General features: G+C 41.9%; 1 protein-coding gene across 1 annotated transcript in view; it reads left to right on the plus strand.

The window, feature by feature from the left end:
* The window catches only part of ptprja (protein tyrosine phosphatase receptor type Ja), a 213651-nt gene that overhangs the window by 52206 nt on the left and 136841 nt on the right, over positions 1-24604 (plus strand). Inside the window, exons 4-9 of the mRNA XM_072592047.1 lie at positions 15327-15587; positions 17078-17338; positions 18957-19217; positions 20679-20939; positions 22578-22838; positions 24209-24469. Of these exons, the coding sequence (XP_072448148.1) occupies positions 15327-15587; positions 17078-17338; positions 18957-19217; positions 20679-20939; positions 22578-22838; positions 24209-24469 (1566 nt within the window). The remainder of the gene's footprint in view (positions 1-15326; positions 15588-17077; positions 17339-18956; positions 19218-20678; positions 20940-22577; positions 22839-24208; positions 24470-24604) is intronic.

The following is a 24604-nucleotide window of genomic DNA, read 5'->3' on the forward strand; positions in this document are numbered from 1 at the left end:
AGGAGAGAGAGAGAGAGAGAGAGAGGGAGAGAGAGAATGGTGAGTTAACAGCAGATAATTAGGAAATGTTAAATGACACAAACAAATCTTGCTTTTGTCTTCATAATGAAGAATAAGAAAAAAAGGTCCAGAATTAATAGGAAGTCAGGAGGTGGGTAGGAGAAAACAAATTGCTGAAATTACAATCACCGGGGAAGCGGTATTGAGCACACTGATGGAGCTATGGACTGACAAGTCACTGGGTTCTGATGGACTTCATCCTAAGATCCTAAATGCAGTGAAATAGCGAATGAATGAGTGTTAATTTTCCAAGATTTGCTCAATTCTGGAATGGTTCCATTAGACTATAAAGTTGCACATGTAACCCTTGCATTCAACAAGGAGGGCAGGAGGGGCATACAACAGGAAATGACGGGCCAGTTAGCTTTACATCTGGCATTGGGACAATGCTAGAATCAATCATTTAAGAAAATTTTAGCTGGGTACTTTGATTACTTCTTCTACGTGTTTGGGAAGGGCCAATATGGCTTTGTGAAAGGAAAAGCCTGTTTAACAATTTGAAGGTTTTAAATGAGCAAAATTGTGGTGAATATGCTCTCCAGATGTGAGAGAACCCATTAGTGTATTGTATTTGGATTTTCAGCAAGCAATTATCAAGGTGCCACAAAAAAGATGCTCATGTAAAGTAGAGGTATACACTGTAAGGGGTAACCTACTAATGAATTATTAACACAAAATTAACAAATGGGTCTTTCACAGACTGGCAGCATGCAACATGTGGAGTCCTGCAGAGGTCTTTGCTGGGGGTGACAGCTTGTTACAGTTTATATCAGTGAGGCTAGATGAAATGTATGCAGGCATGGTAGCTAAATTTGCAGGTAACACAAAAATAAGTCATAAGGTATATTGCAAGTTAGACATACGGAGATTGCAGACCAGTATAGATGGAGTGACTATGCAAAAATCTGGCATATAAGAATATTATGTGGCAAAATGTGAAAATGTTCACTTTTTTGGCAGGAAGACTGAAAAAGCCAAGTATTACTTAAATGGAAAATTACAACAGAATTGTGAAATACTGGACAAGTCACTAATTGTTACTATGCAGATGTAGCAAGTAATCAAAAAGGTTAATGGAATGCTGTCATTTAAAATGAGAGGAGTTGAACATAAAAGTAAGGATAGAAGGCTCCCTGTCATCCAGGGGCTTTGATGAAATCACAAATCAAATACTGTTCACCATTGGTCACCTTATAAAGAAGGATGTAACTGTAATGGGAGTAATTCAGAGGAGGTTTACAAACTTAATGCTTGGAACTGGTGGGTTGTTTTATAATTTGATTTATTATTGTTGCATGTACCTACTTACAGTGAAAAGTTTTGATTTCTGTGCAGTACAGGCAGATCATACCATTATAAAGTGCATAGGGTGATAGAACAGAGTGAAGAATAAAATGTTATGGCTACAGAGAAGGTGCACCAAGAGCGAGATCAACATTGAAATTTAAAATTTGAGAGATCCATTCATAAATCTAATAACAGCAAGGAAGAAACTGTGCTTGAATCTATTGGTATGTGTATTTAAGTTTTTGTATCTTCTGCCCAAAAGAAGAGTTTGGAAGAGATTAAAACCAGGCTGGGAGGGATCTGAGTATGTTGGCTGCCTTCTCAAGGAAGCGAGAAGTGTAGATGGAGTCAATAGATGGAAGGTTTGCATGATGAACTGTGTTCACAACACTCAGTAGTTTCTTACAGTCCTGGGCAAACAGTTGCTATACCAAGTGTGATGCACCCAGATAGAGTGAGTTTGATGATGCATGGATCTGTGAAAATTGGGGGGAAAATAATAAGGAAAGATTTACACACTCTGGATCCTTTCACTGAATTTTCAAAGAATGGAGAATGATTTAATTGAAGTATATAAAATTGTGAAGGTAGATGTGGAAAGGATGGTTCCTGTTCTGGATCAGTCCCGAACCAGGTGGAATTACTTTAAGGTTTGAAGTGACACTTTTCCATCGGGGGGAGGTTGTGCAATTTAGAACACTTCACCTCAGAAGGTGTGGAGAGTGATTGATTATTAAAAATAATCAATCAACCAGGGCGGTATGGTGGCTCAGTGGTTAGCATTGATGCCTCACAGCGCCAGAGACCCAGGTTCGATTCCAGCCTTGGGCAACTATTTGTGTGAAGTTTGCACATTCTCCCCAAATCTGAGTGGGTTTCTTCTGGGTGCTCTGGTTTCCTCCTTCAGTCCAAAAGACATGCAGGTCTGGTGAATTGACCATACTCAATTGCCCATAGTGTTTAGGTGCCTTAGTCAGAGGGAAATGGGTCTGGATGGGTTACTCTTTGGAGGGTCAGTGTGGACTTGTTGGGACAAAGGGCTTGTTTCCACACCGTAGGGAATCTAATCTGAGGTGGGAAACTGAGATTCTTGTTTTATATGGGAATCAAAAGTTTTTGGGGGTTAGTAAAAAGGTGGAATTCAAAACTCAGCCATGATCTTGTTGAAGTCAACAATGGTATCATGGCTGTTATGGCCAGGATTCACATTTAATCCCACCTTTATTAATAAGTTGAATATAAATTCCAAGAGATTCCACATGTCAGAGTTTGCACTCGTGACCACAGTTTTAGCCTGCACCTCTGGATTTAATAACCAAATAACTACAACTGCAAATGGGCAGGAATTTGTTCCCTTGGAGAGTAATGAATGTATGCAATTCTGTGCCCATGGAGTTATGGAGACTAGATCAACGAAAGTACTGTGTGTTTGACTGCTATGCTAAGCTAGAGGAAAAGAGGACAAGAGGTCTAAGGGAAATCCATTACCATGTTGTATGGTGACATACTTGTGGGCTGACTGGCCTATTCCAGTTGCTCTTAAATGTAATTTTATGGTCTGTGGGACGCAACTGGTGATTCTCATTTTGTTACATCAATAGGTTGGTGGTGACACCGGTCAGTTGATTTCTCATCAATGTACCTGTCAATTCCCATTGTCATGCTGAGTATGATTGATAGCGAAGATACTGCTCATAATCTTGCTTTTATGTCAGCACTGAAGCAGAAAACTGAGACATGTGGTAACTGCATTCATGTATGGATCCAATTCTATTGAACGTTTGATTATTGGGAAGCTGAAAGAGAATGTTAAAGCTGCAGTATGAGAGTCTAGTTAATTCATGTCCAACCCAGAACCATTGGCAAACTTGTTCACTTTCTTGGCTAGTGAACTCAACTTGAGGCAAGATTCCTCAAGTGAATTTGGTCAGGACAGTTCCATAATGTAGGAGTAAGTTTTTAAAGGATCTCATAGTGGGAGGTAGATTATTGATGTAATGTTTGTGCTGGCCAGTTCCGTGCAGTGGATCAAATTTGACATGATATGGATTGGGTCCTGCTGAGGCTCACCTAGATCATTGACAGGAGTGGAAGAGCAGGCAATGTGAGGATGAAGCTGTTCTCAACATCTGATTAATATCTGCAGAACGAATGCTGTGACCAATGTAACTCGTGAATCACAACACCACTTCAATTACTCTGAGATGGGACCACCAATCAGACTATAAAGCTAAAGTACAGGTATAGGGTAGAGACGGTTGGAAATTCATCTTCAAGTAGGACTGTTATTGATGAATCTGTTACAGTGGTGGATCTGAGCCCTGGGACCAATTACACATTCAATGTGTTCATGCTGGCAGCAGATGGTACAGCAGCAGGTCTGGTTCCAGTAACTTTTACAACAGGTACGGAAACTGCCCAGTATGGACTTCAGACTAAGGTGTCCTTTTGTGATCATCACCAATGGGTCAACCTGGAGAGAGTTTCTCTTAACATTCCTGCTGATGAATAAATAAGAATAAGATGAACACATGAAGTTGAGACATTTTGCTCACCACTGAAGCTGAGAATCTCTTGGTGGGGAGATTTGAGATTGTCAGCTATTATCTTGGTTTGTATTGAAAAAGGGTCTGTAATTATTTGTTCCATGATTGTCAGACCTTTGAACATGGTAGTGGAGGAAGTATTATGTATTGGAATGAAGTAAGGAATCTGCTGTGGAAAGTGACATGTGTGGTGTATTAGGCAACAGGATGAGATTTGTTTTGAATTTTTGATGGAATGTGGATGTTATTGTTGATTACCAATACTGACTGTTCAGAGGATTAACTGTTGTAGTTGCATGCTATAATGTTTTTCTGATGTGTAGTGAAATTATGTGGCTTGCTCGTACATTTCAGAAGATAATTAAAATGCAGTCAGGTTGATGGTGAGCTTTTACAATAAGTAAGGAAGCTGATCACTATAGACTTTGGCTTAATGTGTTGTTTTGTGATCATCAGCAATAGATCTAACTGGAGAGAGTCGATCTGCTAAAATTCCCTTTTTCCTTCCTGAGAGTAAGGAAGAACAGGATGAAAAAATGAGTTTGAAACATCGCGCTCACTATTGAAATTCAGAATTTTTGCATCGGGATATTGATTTATCATCACATGTCAAAGTACAGTGAAAAGTTTTGTTTCCAAGCCATACAGGCAGGTTATATTAAGCAGGGATGTACAGATCAAAGTTGTAAAGAAAACATGGAGCAATGCGGGTTATGTCGCACAGGACATGCCATAGGCGAGATCACCATTAGGAAGATAGCGTTATTTGAGATTAGAGAGACCATTCATTAGTCTCTTAATGGCTGGGAAGAAGCTGTTCCTGAACCTGCGTGTGTTCAAGATTCTGTACCTCCTGCCTGATGGATTATGGTTGGTGATCTTGGTTTGTATCTGGAACAGGTCTGGAGTTATATTTGTTCCATGTTTGCCAGATCTTTCCAGAAGGTAATTGAGGACTTCTTATGTTTTGGAGTTAAGTGAGGATTCTGCTGTGTGAAGAGAGATGTGGTGCATTAGGCAACAGGTTGAGATTTCTTTTGAATTTCTTGATGGGGTGGCCATCATTGTTCATTACCAATACTTACTGTTCAGAAGATTATCTGCTGTAGATGCACGTTAGAATGTTTTTGTGACATGAATAGTGAAAGTATGCACCTCATCCATAATTTTCAGAGGATAATTAAGATGCAGCCATGTTGCTGGTGAACCAAGAGACCTATGGAGGCCAAACCAGTTCAGAATGGCAGAACTCTTTCCCTAAAGGTCACTCGTGAATCAAGTGTTTTCTTTACATCAAAAACGATAGTTGCATGGCTGCCCTAACTGGGATTCACCTCTTAATTCTAGTTTTAAAGGTAAATTCTGCAGAGTCCTGCTGGACATAGGGTTTTATTAATGAATTGCCCTTCAATTCCATGAGCTGTCATATAGCCGGCTTTGAACTGTGTCCCCACACATAAATCCAGAGACCCACATTAATGAGTCAACAATCACTGTCCTTTGGGACTCAATCAGTGGTTCTGTATTTAGAGTAATTACATCACAATTTACCAACCAGTAGGTAGATGGTGAAATGGTTGGTTGATTTCTCATCAGTATACCATTCGACCCGTCGTCTCACTGAGGATGATTGATATGGAAGGTACTGCTCATAATCTTGACTTTCTGTCAGCAGTGAAGCAGCAAACTGAGATATTGCAGATTGGATGCTGTAACTGAGCTGTTGTGTGAACCAATTCTGTTACAAGTTTAGTTACTGGACAACTGCAAAAGGGGAATGTCAAATATGTCGAAACGAAAGACAGTAAGCGGGACCTGAATAATCCAAACTTATCAACTTGTTCACAGTCTTGGCTTGTGATGACACTCCTAACAAACTACTCCTGAGGCAAGAGAGCACAGGGAATTTCAACAGGGCACTTCCTCATGTAGAGTTAAGGTTAATTGACCTTTTATGAAGAGTTGTCTTGGTTGTTGATGTGATATTTGTGATGGTCAGGTGAGCTTACTGAATCAGCAGTGGATCAATATGAATTAGTCTCTTGGACCTTTTGCCTGCTCCTCCACTCCTGTCAATGTGAGACCGATATTGTTCTCAATGTTTGATTAATATTTACAGTACCAAATGCTGTGATCTACGTAACCCTTGTGAATTGCACCACCACTCCAATTACTCTGGGATGGGACCCCAGAGTATAAGACTGGTTCCAGGTATAAAATCGAGATGATTGGATGTCCATCTTTAAATAGTCATATTATTGATGAGTCTGTTACCATGGTGAATCTGAGTTCTGGGGCCGATCACACATTCAATGTACTCACACTGGCAGCAGATGGTACAGAATCCGGTCCAGTTACAGTTTCTTTTACACCAGGAAAGGAAGAATAGGCAAGAATGGGATGAAAACATGAATTTAATACATTTTACTCACCGATGCAATCTGTTTCAGAATCCTATGGGAGGAGGATTGAGATTGTTAGATACAATCTTGGCTCATATTTGGAAAAGGTTTGAAGTCCAATCTGTTTGTATGTACGTCTTTCATCATGCTGTGCAGGAATAGTTGTGTCCTGGAATGAAGTAAGGAATCTACTCTGGTAACACAGAATGTTAGCTCATAAGATAGAGCAGCAGAATTAGGCCATTAGATCCATCAATCTGGCTCACAAATCGATCGTGGCTGATATGTTTTCTCAACTGCATCGTGCTCCATCTGCCCTTAGGTTCGTCATACATGTGGGGGCCAATCTATCTCTGTCTTAAAATCACTCAGTGAATTGGACTCCACAGACTTTTGTGGCAATGAATTCCAGAGATTCACCACCCTCTAATTGAAGAAAATCCTCCTTAGCTCAGTTTGGAAGCGTGATCCTTTCACTCAGGCTGTGCACTCGTGATCTAGTCTCCTGTACTAGGGGAAACATTTTCTTTGTGTCCACTTCATTCGGGCATCTCTGTATTCTGTAAGGTTCAGTGACATCCTACACCATCGCCACCACCACCATCTAAACTCGATCGAGTATAGAGACAGAGTTCTCGACTGCTCCCCATGGGAAAAGTTTTGTCATGGGAATTATTCATATAAACCTCCTTTTGAACCCCTCCAAAGTCAACACATACTTCCTTACCACTAGTGCCCAAAACTGCTCTCAATATTCCATAAGCCATCTGACTAGACTTTATACATCCTCAGATGTCACAATGAAAGACCGAGCTAGCTGGACCGGAGTCAACTAAACTTGTCAACTTGTTCACAGTCTTGGTTTGTGACATACCATTGACAATTATAACAAACAAGCCTTGAGGCAAGAGAGCATGGGGCCATTTTGACAAGACATTTGCGCATGTAGATGTAAAGTTAAAGGATCTCTTGGTGGGAGTTAGGTTATTAATGTGCTATTTGTGATGGCCAGTTCAGCATAGCACATTGGAATTAGAAAATACAGATCGGTCCTGTGAGGTTCTCGTGGAATATTGACAGGAGTGGAAGAGCAAGCAATGTGAGGCTGATGTTCTCAACATCTGATTACTGTTTGCAGTACCAAATGCTGTGACCAGCGTAATCCTTGTGAATCACAACACAACATCAATTACTCTTGGATGAGACCGCCAATTAGACTATAAGGCTGAGTATAGGTATAAAGTGGAGATAATCCGAGCTCCATCTTCAAGTAGCGCTGTTGATGGTGAGTTTACTACAATAATCGGTCTGAGCCCTGGGGCAAATGACACTTTCAGAGTGTTGACACTGGTGGCAGATGGTACAGCAACACATCCAGTTACAGTTTGGTTTACAACAGGTAAGGAGGCTGCTCAATATGGACTTTGGATTAATGTGTTATTTTGTGATTGTCACCATTGGATCAAACTAAGAGACTGTCTCTTAATGTCCACATTTTCCAACATAAGAATAACCAATAGTGGGATGGAAACAAACATTTGATATGTTTCAGTCACTGATGTCAGGAGGCTCAAATCTTTTGGTAGGAAGATTCAGATTATTTCAGAAACAGTCTTGGTTTACATCTGAAAAAGATCTGAAGTTATAGTGTTGAAAGATCTGAAGCTCATGATGTTATATTGACACTTCAAACAAATTGATCCTGAGGCAAGAGAGCACAGGAAATTTTGACAGGACGTTTCTGCATGGAGTCAGGGTAAAGGATCTCTTGTTGGAAATGTATTTTTTTTTGTGCGATGTTTGTGATGACCAGTGCACACTGGATGTGGAACAGTATGAATTGTTCCTGCTGAGGCTCTCCTGGATGATTGCCTGCTCCTCCTGTCCTGGCAATGTGAGGCTGATGTTGTTCTCAACATCTGATTTCTATTTGCAGTACCAAATGCTGTGACTAATATAATCCTTGTGAATCGCAACACCACTTCAATCACTCTGAGATGGGACCGCCAGTCAGACTATAAGGCTGAGTACAGATATAAGGTGGAGACTATTGGAGATCCGTCTTCAAATAGCACTGTTTCTAATGAGTCTACTACAGTGGTGGATCTGAACCCTGGGACAAAATACACGTTCAGACTGTTGACACTGGCAGGAGATGAGACAGCATCCGATCCAGTCACAATTTCTTTTACAACAGGTAAGGAGACTGCTCAATATGGATTTTGGATTGATGTGCTCTTGTGATTGTCACCAACGGATGAAACTGGAGAGAGTGTCACTTGAAATTCTCTTTCTAAGAATAAACACAATCTGGATGATATGAATTTGAAACATTTTCCTCACCACTGTAACTCAGAAACTTCTGGTAGGGAGATTGAGATTACATCAGAGTAGATCTTGGTTTGTATTTGGAATGGGTCTGAAGTTATATTTGTTGGATGTTTCTCAGACCTTTGAGCATAGGAATGGAGGAAGTGTAATATACTGGAATGAAGTAAAGGTTCTACTCTGGAAAGTAAAACATGCGATGCATTAGGGCAACACGATGAGATTTCTTTTGTATTTATTAATGCACTGTGTCCGTCATTGATTACCAATACTTAGTGTTCGGAAGGTTATCTGCTGTAGTTGCACGTTAAAATGTTTCTGTGATGCTGGTAGTGAAATTGTGTGGTTTGCAGGTCCCAAACAGAGGATAGTTAAGGTACAGTCATGTTACTGTTGAACCTGGAGACAAATGGAGGCCAAACCAGTTCAGAATGGCAGATCTCGTTCCCTAAAGGTCACTGGTGAATCCAGTGTTTTCTTTCACATTAATACACAAAATAGTTTCCTGACTAGTTTTGTGAGTGGCACAGTGATTAGTACTGCTGCCTCACAGCACCAGAGACCCGGATTCAATTCCCGCCTCAGGCGACTGACTGTGTGGAGTTTGCACGTTCTCCCCGTGTCTGCATGGGTTTCCTCCGGGTGCTCCGGTTTCCTCCCACAGTCCAAAGATGTGCAGGTCAGGTGAATTGGCCATGCTAAATTGCCCATAGTGTTAGGTAAGGGGTAAATGTAGGGGTACGGGTGGGTTGCTCTTCGGCGGGGCGGTGTGGACTTGTTGGGCCGAAGGGCCTGTTTCCACACTGTAGGGAATCTAATCTAATCTAAAGACTGCCGTACTGGGGTTCACCACTTAATTCCAGTTTTAAAGGTCAAATCACAAGAGTCCTGCCAAACAAAGGGCTTCATTAATGAATTGAACTCAAACTGCATCAGCTGCTGAGTGACTGGGTTTGAACCATGTCCCCACATATTAAACTAAGCCCCTGGATCTATGAGTCCAATGACATTATCACTGTCCTCTGAGACTCAATTGGTGGTTCATTACTTGAGTAATTGCACCACAATTTATCAATGTTGGTGGTGAAATGGTGGGCTGATTGCTCATCATTCACTCCATCGGCGCACTGAGGATGATTGATATGGAAGACATTGCACATAATCTTGCCGATACGTCATGCATAAAACTGAAGGATCAGGGATGTGCTGTAATAACTGTGCTGTTGTGTGGAACCAATTCTGTTGCACCTTCAGTGCAAGAGGAGAATGTCAGAGATGTCAAAATGAAAAACAGCTAGCCAGACCTGACTCAGGCAAACCTGTCAACTTCCTTACAGTCTTGGCTTGTGATGGAACGTAAAAACAAATAATGATCCAGCCCTGAGGCAAGAGAGCACAGGGACACATCAGTATCTAGGAGAAATGTTTGAGGAACTCTTGGAGGGAATTTGACTTGGATGTGATGTTTGTAACGCATTGGTCCTGCTGAGGCTGTCATGGATCATTGAGAGGCGGAGAAGGTCAGGCAAAGTGAAGTTGATGTTCTCAACATCTGATTTCTATTTGCAATACCAAATGCTGTGACTAATGTAACGCTTGTGAGGCACATCACTTCTTCAATTACCCTGATATGGGACCGCCAGTCAGACCATAAGACTGAGTACAGATATAAGGTGGAGATGATTGGAAATCCACCTTCAAATAGCACTGTTACTGATGAGTCTATTACAGTGATGCATCTGAACCCTGGGACCAATTACACAGCCAACATATTCACACTGGCGACCGATGGAACACCGTCAGTTTCTTTTACAACAGGTCTCTCTCTTAACGTTCCCTTTTTCCGACCTAAAAGTAAGCACAATCGTGTTGACACCAGGAATGTGAAACATTGTCACATTCGATATTGAATGTCATGATCTTCACTTAGGGAGGTTGAGATTACTTCAGATGTGATGTTGGTTTGTATCTAGAAAGATCTGGAGCTGCAAGTGTAACATGTTTCTGAACTCACTCAGGATTGTATTGGAGGGAGTGTTGTGTACTGAAATGAAGTGAGGATTCTGATGTGAAAAGTACGGTGTGTTAGGCAACACGATTAGAGTTATTTTGAATTTATTGATGGAATGTGACCATCATTGTTCATTGTTGGTACTAAGTGTTTCGAGGGTTATCGGCTATAGTTGCATGTTAGAATGTCTTGGTGAAATGAACAATGAAGTTGTGTAGTTTCCTCATCCATTTCAGAGGATAATTTAAGATGCAGTTATGTTGCTGGTGACCCTGGAATGACCTGGAGACCATATTAGTTCAGAGTGGCAGATCTCCTTCCCAGAAGGTAATCAGTAAATGAAATGTTTTCTTTTCGTGGCTGCCTTGACTGGGGTTCACCTTTTTAGTTCCAAGTTTAAATGTGTAGTCACCAGAGTCCTACTGGACCTACGGCTTTACTAATAAATGAAGCTGAAATACCATCAGCTGTCGTATGACTGACTGATTTTAACATGTCCCCACATGTTAACTTCGACCCCTGCATTTATGCGTCCATGATCATTGTGCTCTGAGACTCAGTGGTTCTGTATTTGGAAGAATCGTATCATATTTGACCAGTTAGCCAGTTGTGCAATGGTCAGTTGATGTGTCATCAATACACCATTTGACCCATTGGCTCACTGAGAATAATTGATATAGAAGATACTGCTCATAATCTTGCCTTTATGTCAACAATGAAGCAGCCAACTGAGATATCCCAGAATGGATGCAGTAACTGTGCTGCAGTGTATACAACTCTGTTAGACTTCAATTATTGAGCAACTGCAAGAGGAGAATGTCCAAGATGTTGAAATGAACGAAAACTAGCTGGGTCTGACTCATCGAAGCTAGTAAACATGGACACAGTCTTGGTTTTTGATGTAATGTTCATACTCAACAAACTAGTCCTGAGGCAAGAGAGCACAGGGAATTTCGACAGGGCACGTCCTCGTGGAGATTAAAAGATTGCCTGTGGAGCGTTTTCCTAGTTATTGATGTGATGTTTGTGAAAGCCAGTTCAGTGCAGTGGATCAGTATTGGAATGGTATGGGTTGGTCCTGCTGAGGCTCTCCTGGATCATTGAGAGGAGTGGAGGAGCAGGCAATGTGAGGCTGAAGTTGTTCTCAACATCTGATTACTATTTGCAGTTCCAAAAGCCGTGACAAATGTAATCCGTGTCAGTCGCAACAAAACTTCAATTACTCTGGGATGGAACCGCCAGTCAGACTACAAGGCTGAGTACAGATATAAGGTGGAGACAATCGGAGATCCATCTTCAAATAGCACTGTTATTGATGAGTCTGTTACAGTGGTGGATCTCAACCCTGGGACAAAATACACATTCAGTGTGTTCACACTGGCGGGAGATGGTACATCATCAGGTCCAGTCACAGTATCTTTTACAACAGGTAAGGAAACTGTCCAGTATCAACTTTGGAGTAATGTGTTCTTTTGTGACTGTCACCAATGAATGAGACAGAAGAGCGTCTCTCTTAACATTCCTTCTTTCTTAGAATAAACACGAACTGGGTGATAACACTCATTTGAAACATTTTCCTCACCACTGCAACTCAAACACCTGGGAGAGAGATTTGAGGTTATATCAGTTCTGATCTTGAATGGGTCTGAAGCTATACTTGGTCCTCGTTTTACAGAGCTTTGGGCATGGAAGTGGAGGAGGTGTTATGTAGTGGAATGAAGGAAGGATTCTGCTGTGGAAAGTTAACATGTGCATTAGGCAACATAATGAGATTTCTTTTGGATTTATTGATGAAATGGGACCATCATTGTTTATTACCAATACTTCCTATTCAGAAGGTTATCTGCTTTAGTTGCATGTTAGAATGTTTCTGCAACATGAACCATGAATTTGTATGGTTTGCAGACCAATTTCAGAGGACAATTAAGATTAAGCCATGCTGCTGTTGAGCTTGGAGTCAAATGGGTGCCAAGCCAGTTCAGATTGGCAGATCTGCTTCCCTAAAGGTCACTGGTGAATCCAGTGTCTTCTTTCTCATCAATAACCAATAGTTTCATGACTGGGATTCACCTTTTAATATCCAGTTTGACACATAATGTCGCCAGAGTCGTACAGAACAAAACAGTTTCATTCATGAACTCAGCTCAATCTCCATTGGCTGCTGCATCCCCATGTATTAATCTAGACCCCTGGATATAAGAGGCAGATGACATTATCACTGTCTTCTGAGACTCTATCGGTGGTTCACGATTCGGAACAATTGCATTTTAACTTACCAACGTTGGTGATGAAATGGTGAGTTGGTTGTTCATCAACATACCATTTGATCAATCGGCTCACCGAGGGTGATTGATGTGGAAGATACTGCTCATCGTCTTGGCTTTACGTCAGCATTCAAGCACAAAACTGACGGATCACAGATGGACTGTAGTAACTGTGCTGTTGTGTGGAACCAATTCTGTATTACCTTCAGTGCAAGTGGAGACTGTCAAAGATGTGAAAATTAAGCACAGGGCTAGGCAGCCCTGAATCAGGGTGACGTTGGTTTGTGATATAATGTAAAAACATATAATAACCTAGCCCTGAGGCAAGAGAGCACAAGCACACTTGAGGATCGAGGAGAAAGTTTCAAGGAACTCTTGGAGGGAGTTTGGCTTAGATGTGATGTTTGTAATGGTCAGTTCAGTGTAGTGTATCGGAGGTGGAATGATATGGATTGGTCCTACTGAGGATGTCATGGATCATTAGGAGGCGGAGAGGAGCAGGTAAGGTGAGGCTGATGTTCTCAACATCTGATTTCTATTTGTAGCACCAAATGCCGTGACTAATGTAACGCTTGTGAGCCGGAACACCACTTCAGTTACTCTGAGATGGAACCGCCAGTCAGACTATAAGGCTGAGTACACATATAAGGTGGAGACGATTGGAGATGTGTCTTCAAATAGCACTGTTTCTAATGAGTCTATTACAGTGGTGGATCTGAACCCTGGGACAAAATACACGTTCAGAGTGTTGACACTGGCAGGAGATGGTACAGCATCAGATCCAGTTACAGTTTCTTTTACAACAGGTAAGGAAGCTGCTTAATATGGCCTTTGAATTGATATTGGAATGCGTATTAATATTTGACTGAATATTTGAATGAATTGGAATGATATGGAATGGTCCTGCTGAGGCTCTCCTCGATCAATCTGAGGTGGAAAGGAGCTTGCAAGGTGGGGCTGACGTTGTTCTCAGCATCTCCTTTCCACTGTTGTGCTGTGATCATCACCAATGGGTCAACCTGGAAATGGGTGAACCTCTTGTTGTTCCCTCTTTCCTACCTAAGAGTAAACACAAATGTGTTGACACCAGGAATTTGAAACAATCTTCAAATGGGGAGGCTGAGATTACTTCAGATGTGGTCTTGGTTTGTATCTGGAAAGATCTGAAGCTGCATATGTTGCATATTTCTCAACGCCTTCAGGATTGTATTGGAGGAAGTGTTATGCACTGAAATGAAGTGAGGATTCTGATGTGGGAAGTGAAAAGTGTTGTGCATTAGGCAAACACGATGCAATTTCTTTTGGATTTATTGATGGAATGTGCCCATCATTGTTCATTGCTAGTACTAAGTGTTTCGAAGGTTATCTGCTGTAGGTGCGTGTTAGAAAGTTTTTGCGACATGGCCAGTGAACTTGAGTAGTTTGCTCGTCCATTTCAGAGGATACTAACATGCAGTCATGGAGGCCAAATTAGTTCAAAATGGCAGATCTCCTTTCCAGAAGGTAGATTAGATTCCCTACAGTGTGGAAACAGGCCCTTCAGCCCAACTGACCCTCCGAAGAGGAACCCATCCAGACCCACCTCCCTCTGACTAATGCACCTAACAGTATGGTCAATTTAGCATGGCTAATCCACCTGACCTGCACACCTTTGGATTGTGGGCAGAAACCGGAGTACATGAAGGAAACCAGTTTGACACGTAATGTCGCCAGAATCTTTCCAAACAAAACAGATTCATTCATGAATTTAGCTCAATCGCCATCAACTGCTGTATCCCTATATATTAATCTAGACCCTTGGATTTATGAACCAGTGACATTATCACTGTCTTCTGAGACTCAATCGGTGGCTCACGATTTGGAATAATTGCACCTCAACTTAGCAACATCGGTGATGAAATGGTCGGTTGATTCCTTATCAACGTTCCATTTAATCCCTCGGATGGCTGAGGGTGATTGATGTGGAAGATACTGCTCATCATCTTGGCTTTACGTCAGCAGTCAAGCATAAAACTGACGGATCAGATGGCCTGTAGTAACTGTGCTGTTGTGTGGAACCAATTCTGTTTTACCTTCAGTGCAAGTGGAGACTGTCAAAGATGGTCAGAATGAAAGTCCGAGCTCAGCAGACCTGAATCAGGCAAACCTGGCAACTTTTAAAAAGTCTTGGCTTGTGATGTGTTGTAAAAATGTATAATACTCTAGCCCTGAGGCAAGAGAGCACAAAGACACTTTAGGATCTAGGAGAAAGATTGAAGGAGCTCTCTGAGGGAGTTTGGTTGAGATGTGATGGTCAATTCAGTGTAGTGTATCGGAGGTGGAATGATATGGGTTAGTCCTACTGAGGCTGTCATGGATCATTGAGAGGCAGAAAAGAGCAGGCAAGGTGAGGCTGAAGTTGTTCTCAACATCTGATTTCTATTTGCAGTACCAAATGCCGTGACTAATGTAACCCTTGTGAGTCGCAACACCACTTCAATCACTCTGAGATGGAACCGCCAGTCAGATTATAAGGCTGAGTACAGATATAAGGTGGAGACAATTGGAGATCCATCTTCAAATAGCACTGTAAATGATGAGTCTATTACAGTGGTGGATCTGAACCCTGGTACAAAATACACGTTCAGAGTGTTCACACTGGCGGGAGATGGTACAGCATCAGATCCAGTTACAGTTTCTTTTACGACAGGTAAGGAAGTTGCTCAATATGGCCTTTGGATTGATATTGGAATGGATATTAATATTTGGCTGAATATTTGAATGAATTGGAATGAGATGAATTGGTTCTGCTGAGGCTCTCCTAGGTCAATCTCCTAGGTGGAAAGGAGCATGCAAGATGATGTCGTTCTCAACGTCTCCTTTCCACTGTTGTGCTGTGATCATCACCAATTGGTCAACCTGGAAAGAGTATCTCTATCTCTCTATCTCTCCCTCTTTCCGACCTAAGAGTGAGTGTGAATGTGTTGACTCCAGGAATTTGAAGCATTGTGCCATTCTGTATTGAATGCCACAATCTTCACGTGGGGAGTTTGAGTTTACTTGAGATGTGATCTTGGTTTGTATCTGGAAAATCTGAAATTGCATGCGTTCCAATGTTTCTCAAATCATTCAGGATTGTTTGGAGGAAGTGTTATGTACTGGAATGAAGTAAAGATTCTGCTGTGCAAAGTGAAACATGTGGTGCTTTAGGCAACATGACAAGATTTCTTTAGGATATATTGATGGTATGTGACCGTCATTGTAATCTGCTGTAGTTGCATGTTAGAATGTTTGGACAGTGAAGTTTCAGAGGGCAATTAAGATAGAGCCATGTTGCTGTTGAGCCTGGAGACAAATGGAGGCCAAACCAGTTCAGAATGACAGATCTGTTTCCCTAATTGTCATTGATGAATCGAGTGTTTTGTCCCACATCAATAACCATAGCTTCCTGCCTGGGATTCACCTTTTAATTCCAGTTTGAAATGTAACGTCGCCAGAGTCCTACCAAACGAACAGCTTCATTCGTGAATTCAGCTCAATTTCCATCAGCTGCTGTATCCCCATTTATTAACCAAGGCCCCTGGATCTAAGAGTCAGATGACATTATCACTAACTTCTGAGACTCAATCGGTGGTTCACGATTCGGAACAATTGCATTTTAACTTACCAACGTTGGTGATGAAATGGTGAGTTGGTTGCTCATCAACATACCATTTGATCAATCGGCTCACCGAGGGTGATTGATGTGGAAGATACTGCTCATCGTCTTGGCTTTACATCAACAGTCAAGCATAAAACTGACGGATCACAGATGGACTGTAGTAACTGTGCTGTTGTGTGGAACCAATTCTGTTTTACCTTCAGTGCAAGTGGAGACTGTCAAAGATGTGAAAATTAAGCACAGGGCTAGGCAGCCCTGAATCAGGGTGACATTGGTTTGTGATATAATGTAAAAACATATCATAACCTAGCTCTGAGGCAAGAGAGCACAAAGACACTTGAGGATCTAGGAGAAAGTTTCAAGGAACTCTTGGAGGGAGTTTGGCTTAGATGTGATGTTTGTAATGGTCAGTTCAGTGTAGTGTATCGGAGGTGGAATGTTATGGATTGGTCCTACTGAGGCTGTCATGGATCATTAGGAGGCGGAGAGGAGCAGGTAAGGTGAGGCTGATGTTCTCAACATCTGATTTCTATTTGTAGCACCAAATGCCGTGACTAATGTAACGCTTGTGAGCCGAACCACCACTTCAGTTACTCTGAGATGGGACCGCCAGTCAGACTATAAGGCTGAGTACAGATATAAGGTGGAGACAATTGGAGATCCATCTTCAAATAGCACTGTTAATGATGAGTCTGTTACAGTGGTGGATCTGAACCCTGGGACCAATTATACATTCAACGTGTTCACACTGGTGACTGATGGTACAGCATCAGATCCAGTTACATTGTCTTTTACAACAGGTAAGGAAGCTGCTCAATATGGATTTTGCATTAATATTGGAATGCGTATTAATATTTGACTGAATATTTGAATGAATTGGAATGATGTGGATTGTTTCTGCTGAGGCTCTCCTCGATCAATCTGAGGTGGAAAGGAGCAGGCAAGGTGGGGCTGATGTTGTTCTCAGCGTCTCCTTTCCACTGTTGTGCTGTGATCATCACCAATGGGCCAACGTGGAAATGGGTGAACCTCTTATTGTTCCCTCTTTCCTACCTAAGAGTAAGCACAAATGTGTTGACACCAGGAATTTGAAACAATCTTCAAATGGGGAGGCTGAGATTACTTCAGATGTGGTCTTGGTTTGTATCTGGAAAGATCTGAAGCTGCATATGTTGCATGTTTCTCAACGCCTTCAGGATTGTATTGGAGGATGCATTATGCACTGAAATGAAGTGAGGATTCTGATGTGGGAAGTGAAAAGTGTCGTGCATTAGGCAAACACGATGAAATTTCTTTTGGATTTATTGATGGAATGTGCCCATCATTGTTCATTGCTAGTACTAAGTGTTTCGAAGGTTATCTGCTGTAGGTGCGTGTTAGAAAGTTTTTGCGACATGGCCAGTGAACTTGAGTAGTTTGCTCGTCCATTTCAGAGGATACTAACATGCAGTCATGGAGGCCAAATGAGTTCAAACTGGCAGATCACCTTTCCAGAAGGTAGATTAGATTCCCTACAGTGTGGAAACAGGCCCTTCAGCCCAACTGACCCTCCGAAGAGGAACCCATCCAGACCCATCTCCCTCTGACTAATGCACCTAACAGTATGGACAATTTAGCATGGCTAGTCCACCTGACCTGCACACCTTTGGATTGTGGGCAGAAACCGGAGTACATGAAGGAAACCAGTTTGACACGTAATGTCGCCAGAATCTTTCCAAACAAAACAGATTCATTCATGAATTTAGCTCAATCGCCATTAACTGCTGTATCCCTATATATTAATCTAGACCCTTGGATTTATGAACCAGTGACATTATCACTGTCTTCTGAGACTCAATCGGTGGCTCACGATTTGGAATAATTGCACCTCAACTTAGCAACATCGGTGATGAAATGGTCGGTTGATTCCTTATCAACGTTCCATTTAATCCATCGGATGGCTGAGGGTGATTGATGTGGAAGATACTGCTCATCATCTTGGCTTTATGTCAGCAGTCAAGCATAAAACTGACGGATCAGATGGCCTGTAGTAACTGTGCTGTTGTGTGGAACCAATTCTGTTTTACCTTCAAGCAGACACTGTCAAAGATGGTCAGAATGAAAGTCCGAGCTCAGCAGACCTGAATCAGGCAAACCTGGCAACTTTTTAAAAAGTCTTGGCTTGTGATGTGATATAAAAATGTATAATACTCTAGCCCTGAGGCAAGAGAGCACATGGACGCTTTAGGCTCTAGGAGAAAGATTGAAGGAGCTCTCGGAGGGAGTTTGGCTGAGATGTGATGGTCAATTCAGTGTAGTGTATCGGAGGTGGAATGATATGGATTAGTCCTACTGAGGCTGTCATGGATCATTAAGAGGCAGAAAAGAGCAGGTAAGGTGAGGCTGAAGTTGTTCTCAACATCTGATTTCTATTTGCAGTACCAAATGCCGTGACTAATGTAACCCTTGTGAGTCGCAACACCACTTCAATCACTCTGAGATGGAACCGTCAGTCAGATTATAAGGCTGAGTACAGATATAAGGTGGAGACGATTGGAGATGTGTCTTCAAATAGCACTGTAAATGATGAGTCTATTACAGTGGTGGATCTGAACCCTGGTACAAAATACACGTTCAGAGTGTTCACACTGGCGGGAGATGGTACAGCATCAGATCCAGTTACAGTTTCTTTTACGATAGGTAAGGAAGCAGCTCAATATGGCCTTTGGATTGATATTGGAATGGATATTAATATTTGGCTAAATATTTGAATGAATTGGAATGAGATGAATTGGTTCTGCTGAGGCTCTCCTAGGTCAATCTGAGGTGGAAAGGAGCATGCAAGATGGGGCTGATTTCGTTCTCAATATCTCCTTTCCACTGTTGTGCTGTGATCATCACCAATGGGTCAACCTCTCTGTCTCTCTGTCTCTCCCTCTTTCCGACCTAAGAGTGAGTGTAAATGTGTTGACTCCAGGAATTTGAATCGTTGTGCCATTTGTATTGAATGCCACAATCTTCACGTGGGGAGTTTGAGTTTACTTGAGATGTGATCTTGGTTTGTATCTGGAAAATCTGAAATTGCATGCGTTCCAATGTTTCTCAAATCATTTCAGGATTGTTTGGAGAAAGTGTTATGTACTGAAATGAAGTAAAGATTCTGCTGTGCAAAGTGAAACATGCGGTGCATTAGGCAACATGACAAGATTTCTTTAGGATTTATTGATGGTATGTGACCGTCATTGTAATCTGCTGTAGTTGCATGTTAGAATGTTTGGACAGTGAAGTTTCAGAGGGCAATTAAGATAGAGCCATGTTGCTGTTGAGCCTGGAGACAAATGGAGGCCAAACCAGTTCAGAATGACAGATCTGTTTCCCTAATTGTCATTGAATCGAGTGTTTTCTCCCACATCAATAACCATAGCCTGGGATTCACCTTTTAATTCCAGTTTGAAATGTAACGTCGCCAGAGTCCTACCAAACGAACAACTTCATTCGTGAATTCAGCTCAATTTCCATCAGCTGCTGTATCCCCATTTATTAACCTAGGCCCCTGGATAGAAGTGTCAGATGACATTATCACTGTCTTCTGAGACTCAATCGGTGGTTCACGATTCGGAACAATTGCATTTTAACTTCCCAACGTTGGTGATGAAATGGTGAGTTGGTTGCTCATCAACATACCATTTGATCAATCGGCTCACCGAGGGTGATTGATGTGGAAGATACTGCTCATCGTCTTGGCTTTACGTCAGCAGTCAGGCATAAAACTGACGGATCACAGATGGACTGTAGTAACTGTGCTGTTGTGTGGAACCAATTCTGTTTTACCTTCAGTGCAAGTGGAGACTGTCAAAGATGTCAGAATGAAAGACAGGCCTGAATCAGGCAGACTTACAGTCTTGGTTTGTGATGTAATGTAAAAACGTATAATAAGCTAGCCCTGAGGCGAGAGTGAACACGGACGGCTCAGCATCTCAGAGAAAGATTCAAGGAACTCTTGGAGGAAGGTTGGCTTAGATGCGATGTTTGTGATGTAGTGTATTGGAGATGGAATAATATGGATTGGTGCTACTGAGGCTGTCATGGATCATTGAGAAGTGGAAAGGAGCAGGCAAGGTGAAGTTGATGTTGTTCTCAACATCTGATTTCTATTTGCAGTACCAAATGCTGTGACTAATGTAACCCTTGTGAGTCGCAACACCACTTCAATCACTCTGAGATGGGACCGCCAGTCAGACTATAAGGCTGAGTACAGATATAAGGTGGAGACAATCAGAGATCCATCTTCAAACAGCACTGTTATTGATGAATCTGTTACAGTGGTGGATCTCAACCCTGGAACAAAATACACGTTCAACGTGTTCACATTGGCAGGAGATGGTACAGCATCAGATCCAGTCACAGTTTCTTTTACAACAGGTAAGGAAACTGCTCAGTGTGGATTTTGGATTGATGGGCACTTTTGTGATTGTCGCCAATAGATGAAACTGCAGAGAGTCTCGCTTAAAATTCCATCTTTCTTTCGGCGGATAAACATGAACTGGATGATAACAAACTTTGAAGCCTTTTCCTCTCCACTGTAACTCTGAAACACCTGGGAGAGAGATTGAGATTATACCAGAGTTGATGTTGATATGTACCTGGGGTGTGTCTGAAGTTATATTTGCTTCACATTTGTCAGACCTTTGGGCACAGTAGTGGAGGATGTGTTATGTACTGGAATGAAGTAAGGATTCTACTGTGCAAGGGGATACCTGTGGTGCATTAGACAGCGCAAGAGATTTTTGTGATGGAATGTGACCATCATTGTTGATTCCCAATACTTACTTTTCAGAAGGTTATCTGCTGTTGTTGCACATTAGACTGTTTCTGTGATGCGGGGAGTGAAATTGTGTGGTTTGCAGGCCCCAAGCAGAGGATAGTTAAGATACAGTCATGTTATTGTTGAGCCTGGAAACAAATTGAGGCCAAACCAGTTCAGAATGGCAGATCGTATTCCGTGAAGGTCACTGGTGAATCAAGTGTTTTCTTTTACATCAATACACGATAGTCCTGACTGGGAATCACCTTTTAATTTCAGTTTTAAAGGTTAAGCCAACAGAGCCTACCAAACAAACAGCTTCATTCATGTATTCAGCTCAAACTATATCAGCTGCTTTGTGACCAGGTTTGAACCACGTCCCCACATATCAAACTAGGCCCCTGGATTTATGAGGCCAATTACATTACCACTGTCCTTCGAGACTCAATCGTTGGCTCACTGCTTGGAGTAATTGTATCACCATTTCACCACCAATGTTGGTAAACTGTGGGTCGATTGCTCATCAATATATCATTCACTCCATCGGCCTGCTGTGGAAGATACTGCACATAATCTTGCCTTTATGTCAGCGGTCAAGTATAAAACTGAATGATCAGAGATGTGCTGTAGTAACTGTGCTGTTGTGTGGATCTTATTCTGTTGCACCTTTGGTGCAATAGGAGGATGTCAAAATGAAAGACAGCTAGCCAGACCTGAATCAGGCAAACCTGTCAACTTGTTTACAGTCTTGGCTTGTGATGGGATGTAAAAACAAATAATAATCCAACCCTGAGGTAAGTGAGCACAGAGACACTACCAAACCTGAATCAGGCAAACCTGGCAACTTGTTTACAGTCTTGGCTTGTGATGGGATGTAAAAACAAATAATAATCCAGCCCTGAGGTAAGTGAGCACAGAGACACTACCAAACCTGAATCAGGCAAACCTGGCAACTTGTTTACAGTCTTGGCTTGTGATGTAATGTAAAAATGTATAATAATCTAGCCCTGAGGCAAGAGACCACAAGGACACTTTAGGATCTAGGAGAAAGATTTAAGGAGGCCTCGGAGGGAGTTTGGCTTAGATGAGTCTACTACCGTGGTGGATCTGAACCCTGGGACAAAATACACTTTCAGAGTGTTGACACTGGCGGGAGATGGTACAGCATCAAATCCGGTTTCAGTTTCTTTGAGAGGAGTGGAGAAGCAGGCAATGTGAGGCTGAAGTTGTTCTCAACATCTGATTACTATTTGCAGTTCCAAAAGCCGTGACTAATGTAATCCGTGTCAATCGCAACACCACCTCAATTACTCTGGAATGGAACCGCCAAGCAGACTATAAGGCTGAGTACAGATATAAGGTGGAGACAATTGGAGATCCATCTTCAAACAGCACTGTTATTGATGAGTCTGTTACAGTGGTGGATCTGAACCCTGGGACAAAATACATATTCAGTGTGTTCACACTGGCGGGAGATGGTACATCATCAGGTCCAGTCACAGTATCTTTTACAACAGGTAAGGAAACTGTCCAGTATCAACTTTGGAGTAATGTGTTCTTTTGTGACTGTCACCAATGAATGAGACAGAAGAGAGTCTCTCTTAACATTCCTTCTTTCTTAGAATAAACACGAACTGGGTGATAACACTCATTTGAAACATTTTCCTCACCACTGCAACTCAAACACCTGGGAGAGAGATTTGAGGTTATATCAGTTCTGAACTTGAATGGGTCTGAAGCTATACTTGGTGCTCGTTTTACAGAGCTTTGGGCATGGAAGTGGAGGAGGTGTTATGTAGTGGAATGAAGGAAGGATTCTGCTGTGGAAAGTTAACATGTGCATTAGGCAACATAATGAGATTTCTTTTGGATTTATTGATGAAATGGGACTATCATTGTTTATTACCAATACTTCCTATTCAGAAGGTTATCTGCTTTAGTTGCATGTTAGAATGTTTAAGCAACATGAACCATGAATTTGTATGGTTTGCAGACCAATTTCAGAGGACAATTAAGATTAAGCCATGCTGCTGTTGAGCTTGGAGTCAAATGGGTGCCAAGCCAGTTCAGATTGGCAGATCTGTTTCCCTAAAGGTCACTGGTGAATCCAGTGTCTTCTTTCTCATCAATAACCAATAGTTTCATGACTGGGATTCACCATTTAATATCCAGTTTGACACATAATGTCGCCAGAGTCGTACAGAACAAAACAGTTTCATTCATGAACTCAGCTCAATCTCCATTGGCTGCTGTATCCCCATGTATTAATCTAGACCCCTGGATATAAGAGGCAGATGACATTATCACTAACTTCTGAGACTCAATCGGTGGTTCACGATTCGGAACAATTGCATTTTAACTTCCCAACGTTGGTGATGAAATGGTGAGTTGGTTGCTCATCAACATACCATTTGATCAATCGGCTCACCGAGGGTGATTGATGTGGAAGATACTGCTCATCGTCTTGGCTTTACGTCAGCATTCAAGCATAAAACTGACGGATCACAGATGGACTGCAGAAGCTGTGCTGTTGTGTGGAACCAATTCTGTTTTACCTTCAGTGCAAATGGAGACTGTCAAAGATGTGAAAATTAAGCACAGGGCTAGGCAGCCCTAAATCAGAGTGACATTGGTTTGTGATATAATGTAAAAACATAGCTCTGAGGCAAGAGAGCACAAAGACACTTGAGGATCTAGGAGAAAGATTCAAGGACCTCTTGGAGGGAGTTTGGCTTAGATGTGATGTTTGTAATGGTCAGTTCAGTGTAGTGTATCGGAGGTGGAATGTTATGGATTGGTCCTACTGAGGATGTCATGGATCATTGGGAGGCAGAGAGGAGCAGGTAAGGTGAGGCTGATGTTCTCAACATCTGATTTCTATTTGTAGCACCAAATGCCGTGACTAATGTAACGCTTGTGAGCCGAAACACCACTTCAATCACTCTGAGATGGAACCGCCAGTCAGATTATAAGGCTGAGTACAGATATAAGGTGGAGACAATTGGAGATCCATCTTCAAATAGCACTGTTAATGATGAGTCTGTTACAGTGGTGGATCTGAACCCTGGGACCAATTATACATTCAATGTGTTCACACTGGTGACTGATGGTACAGCATCAGATCCAGTTACATTGTCTTTTACAACAGGTAAGGAAGCTGCTCAATATGGATTTTGCATTGATATTGGAATGCGTATTAATATTTGACTGAATATTTGAATGAATTGGAATGATGTAGATTGGTCCTGCTGAGGCTCTCCGAGATCAATCTGAGGTGGAAAGG

The sequence above is a fragment of the Chiloscyllium punctatum genome, chromosome 22 (genome assembly GCF_047496795.1).
Source record: "Chiloscyllium punctatum isolate Juve2018m chromosome 22, sChiPun1.3, whole genome shotgun sequence".
Classification (NCBI taxonomy): Eukaryota; Metazoa; Chordata; class Chondrichthyes; order Orectolobiformes; family Hemiscylliidae; genus Chiloscyllium; species Chiloscyllium punctatum.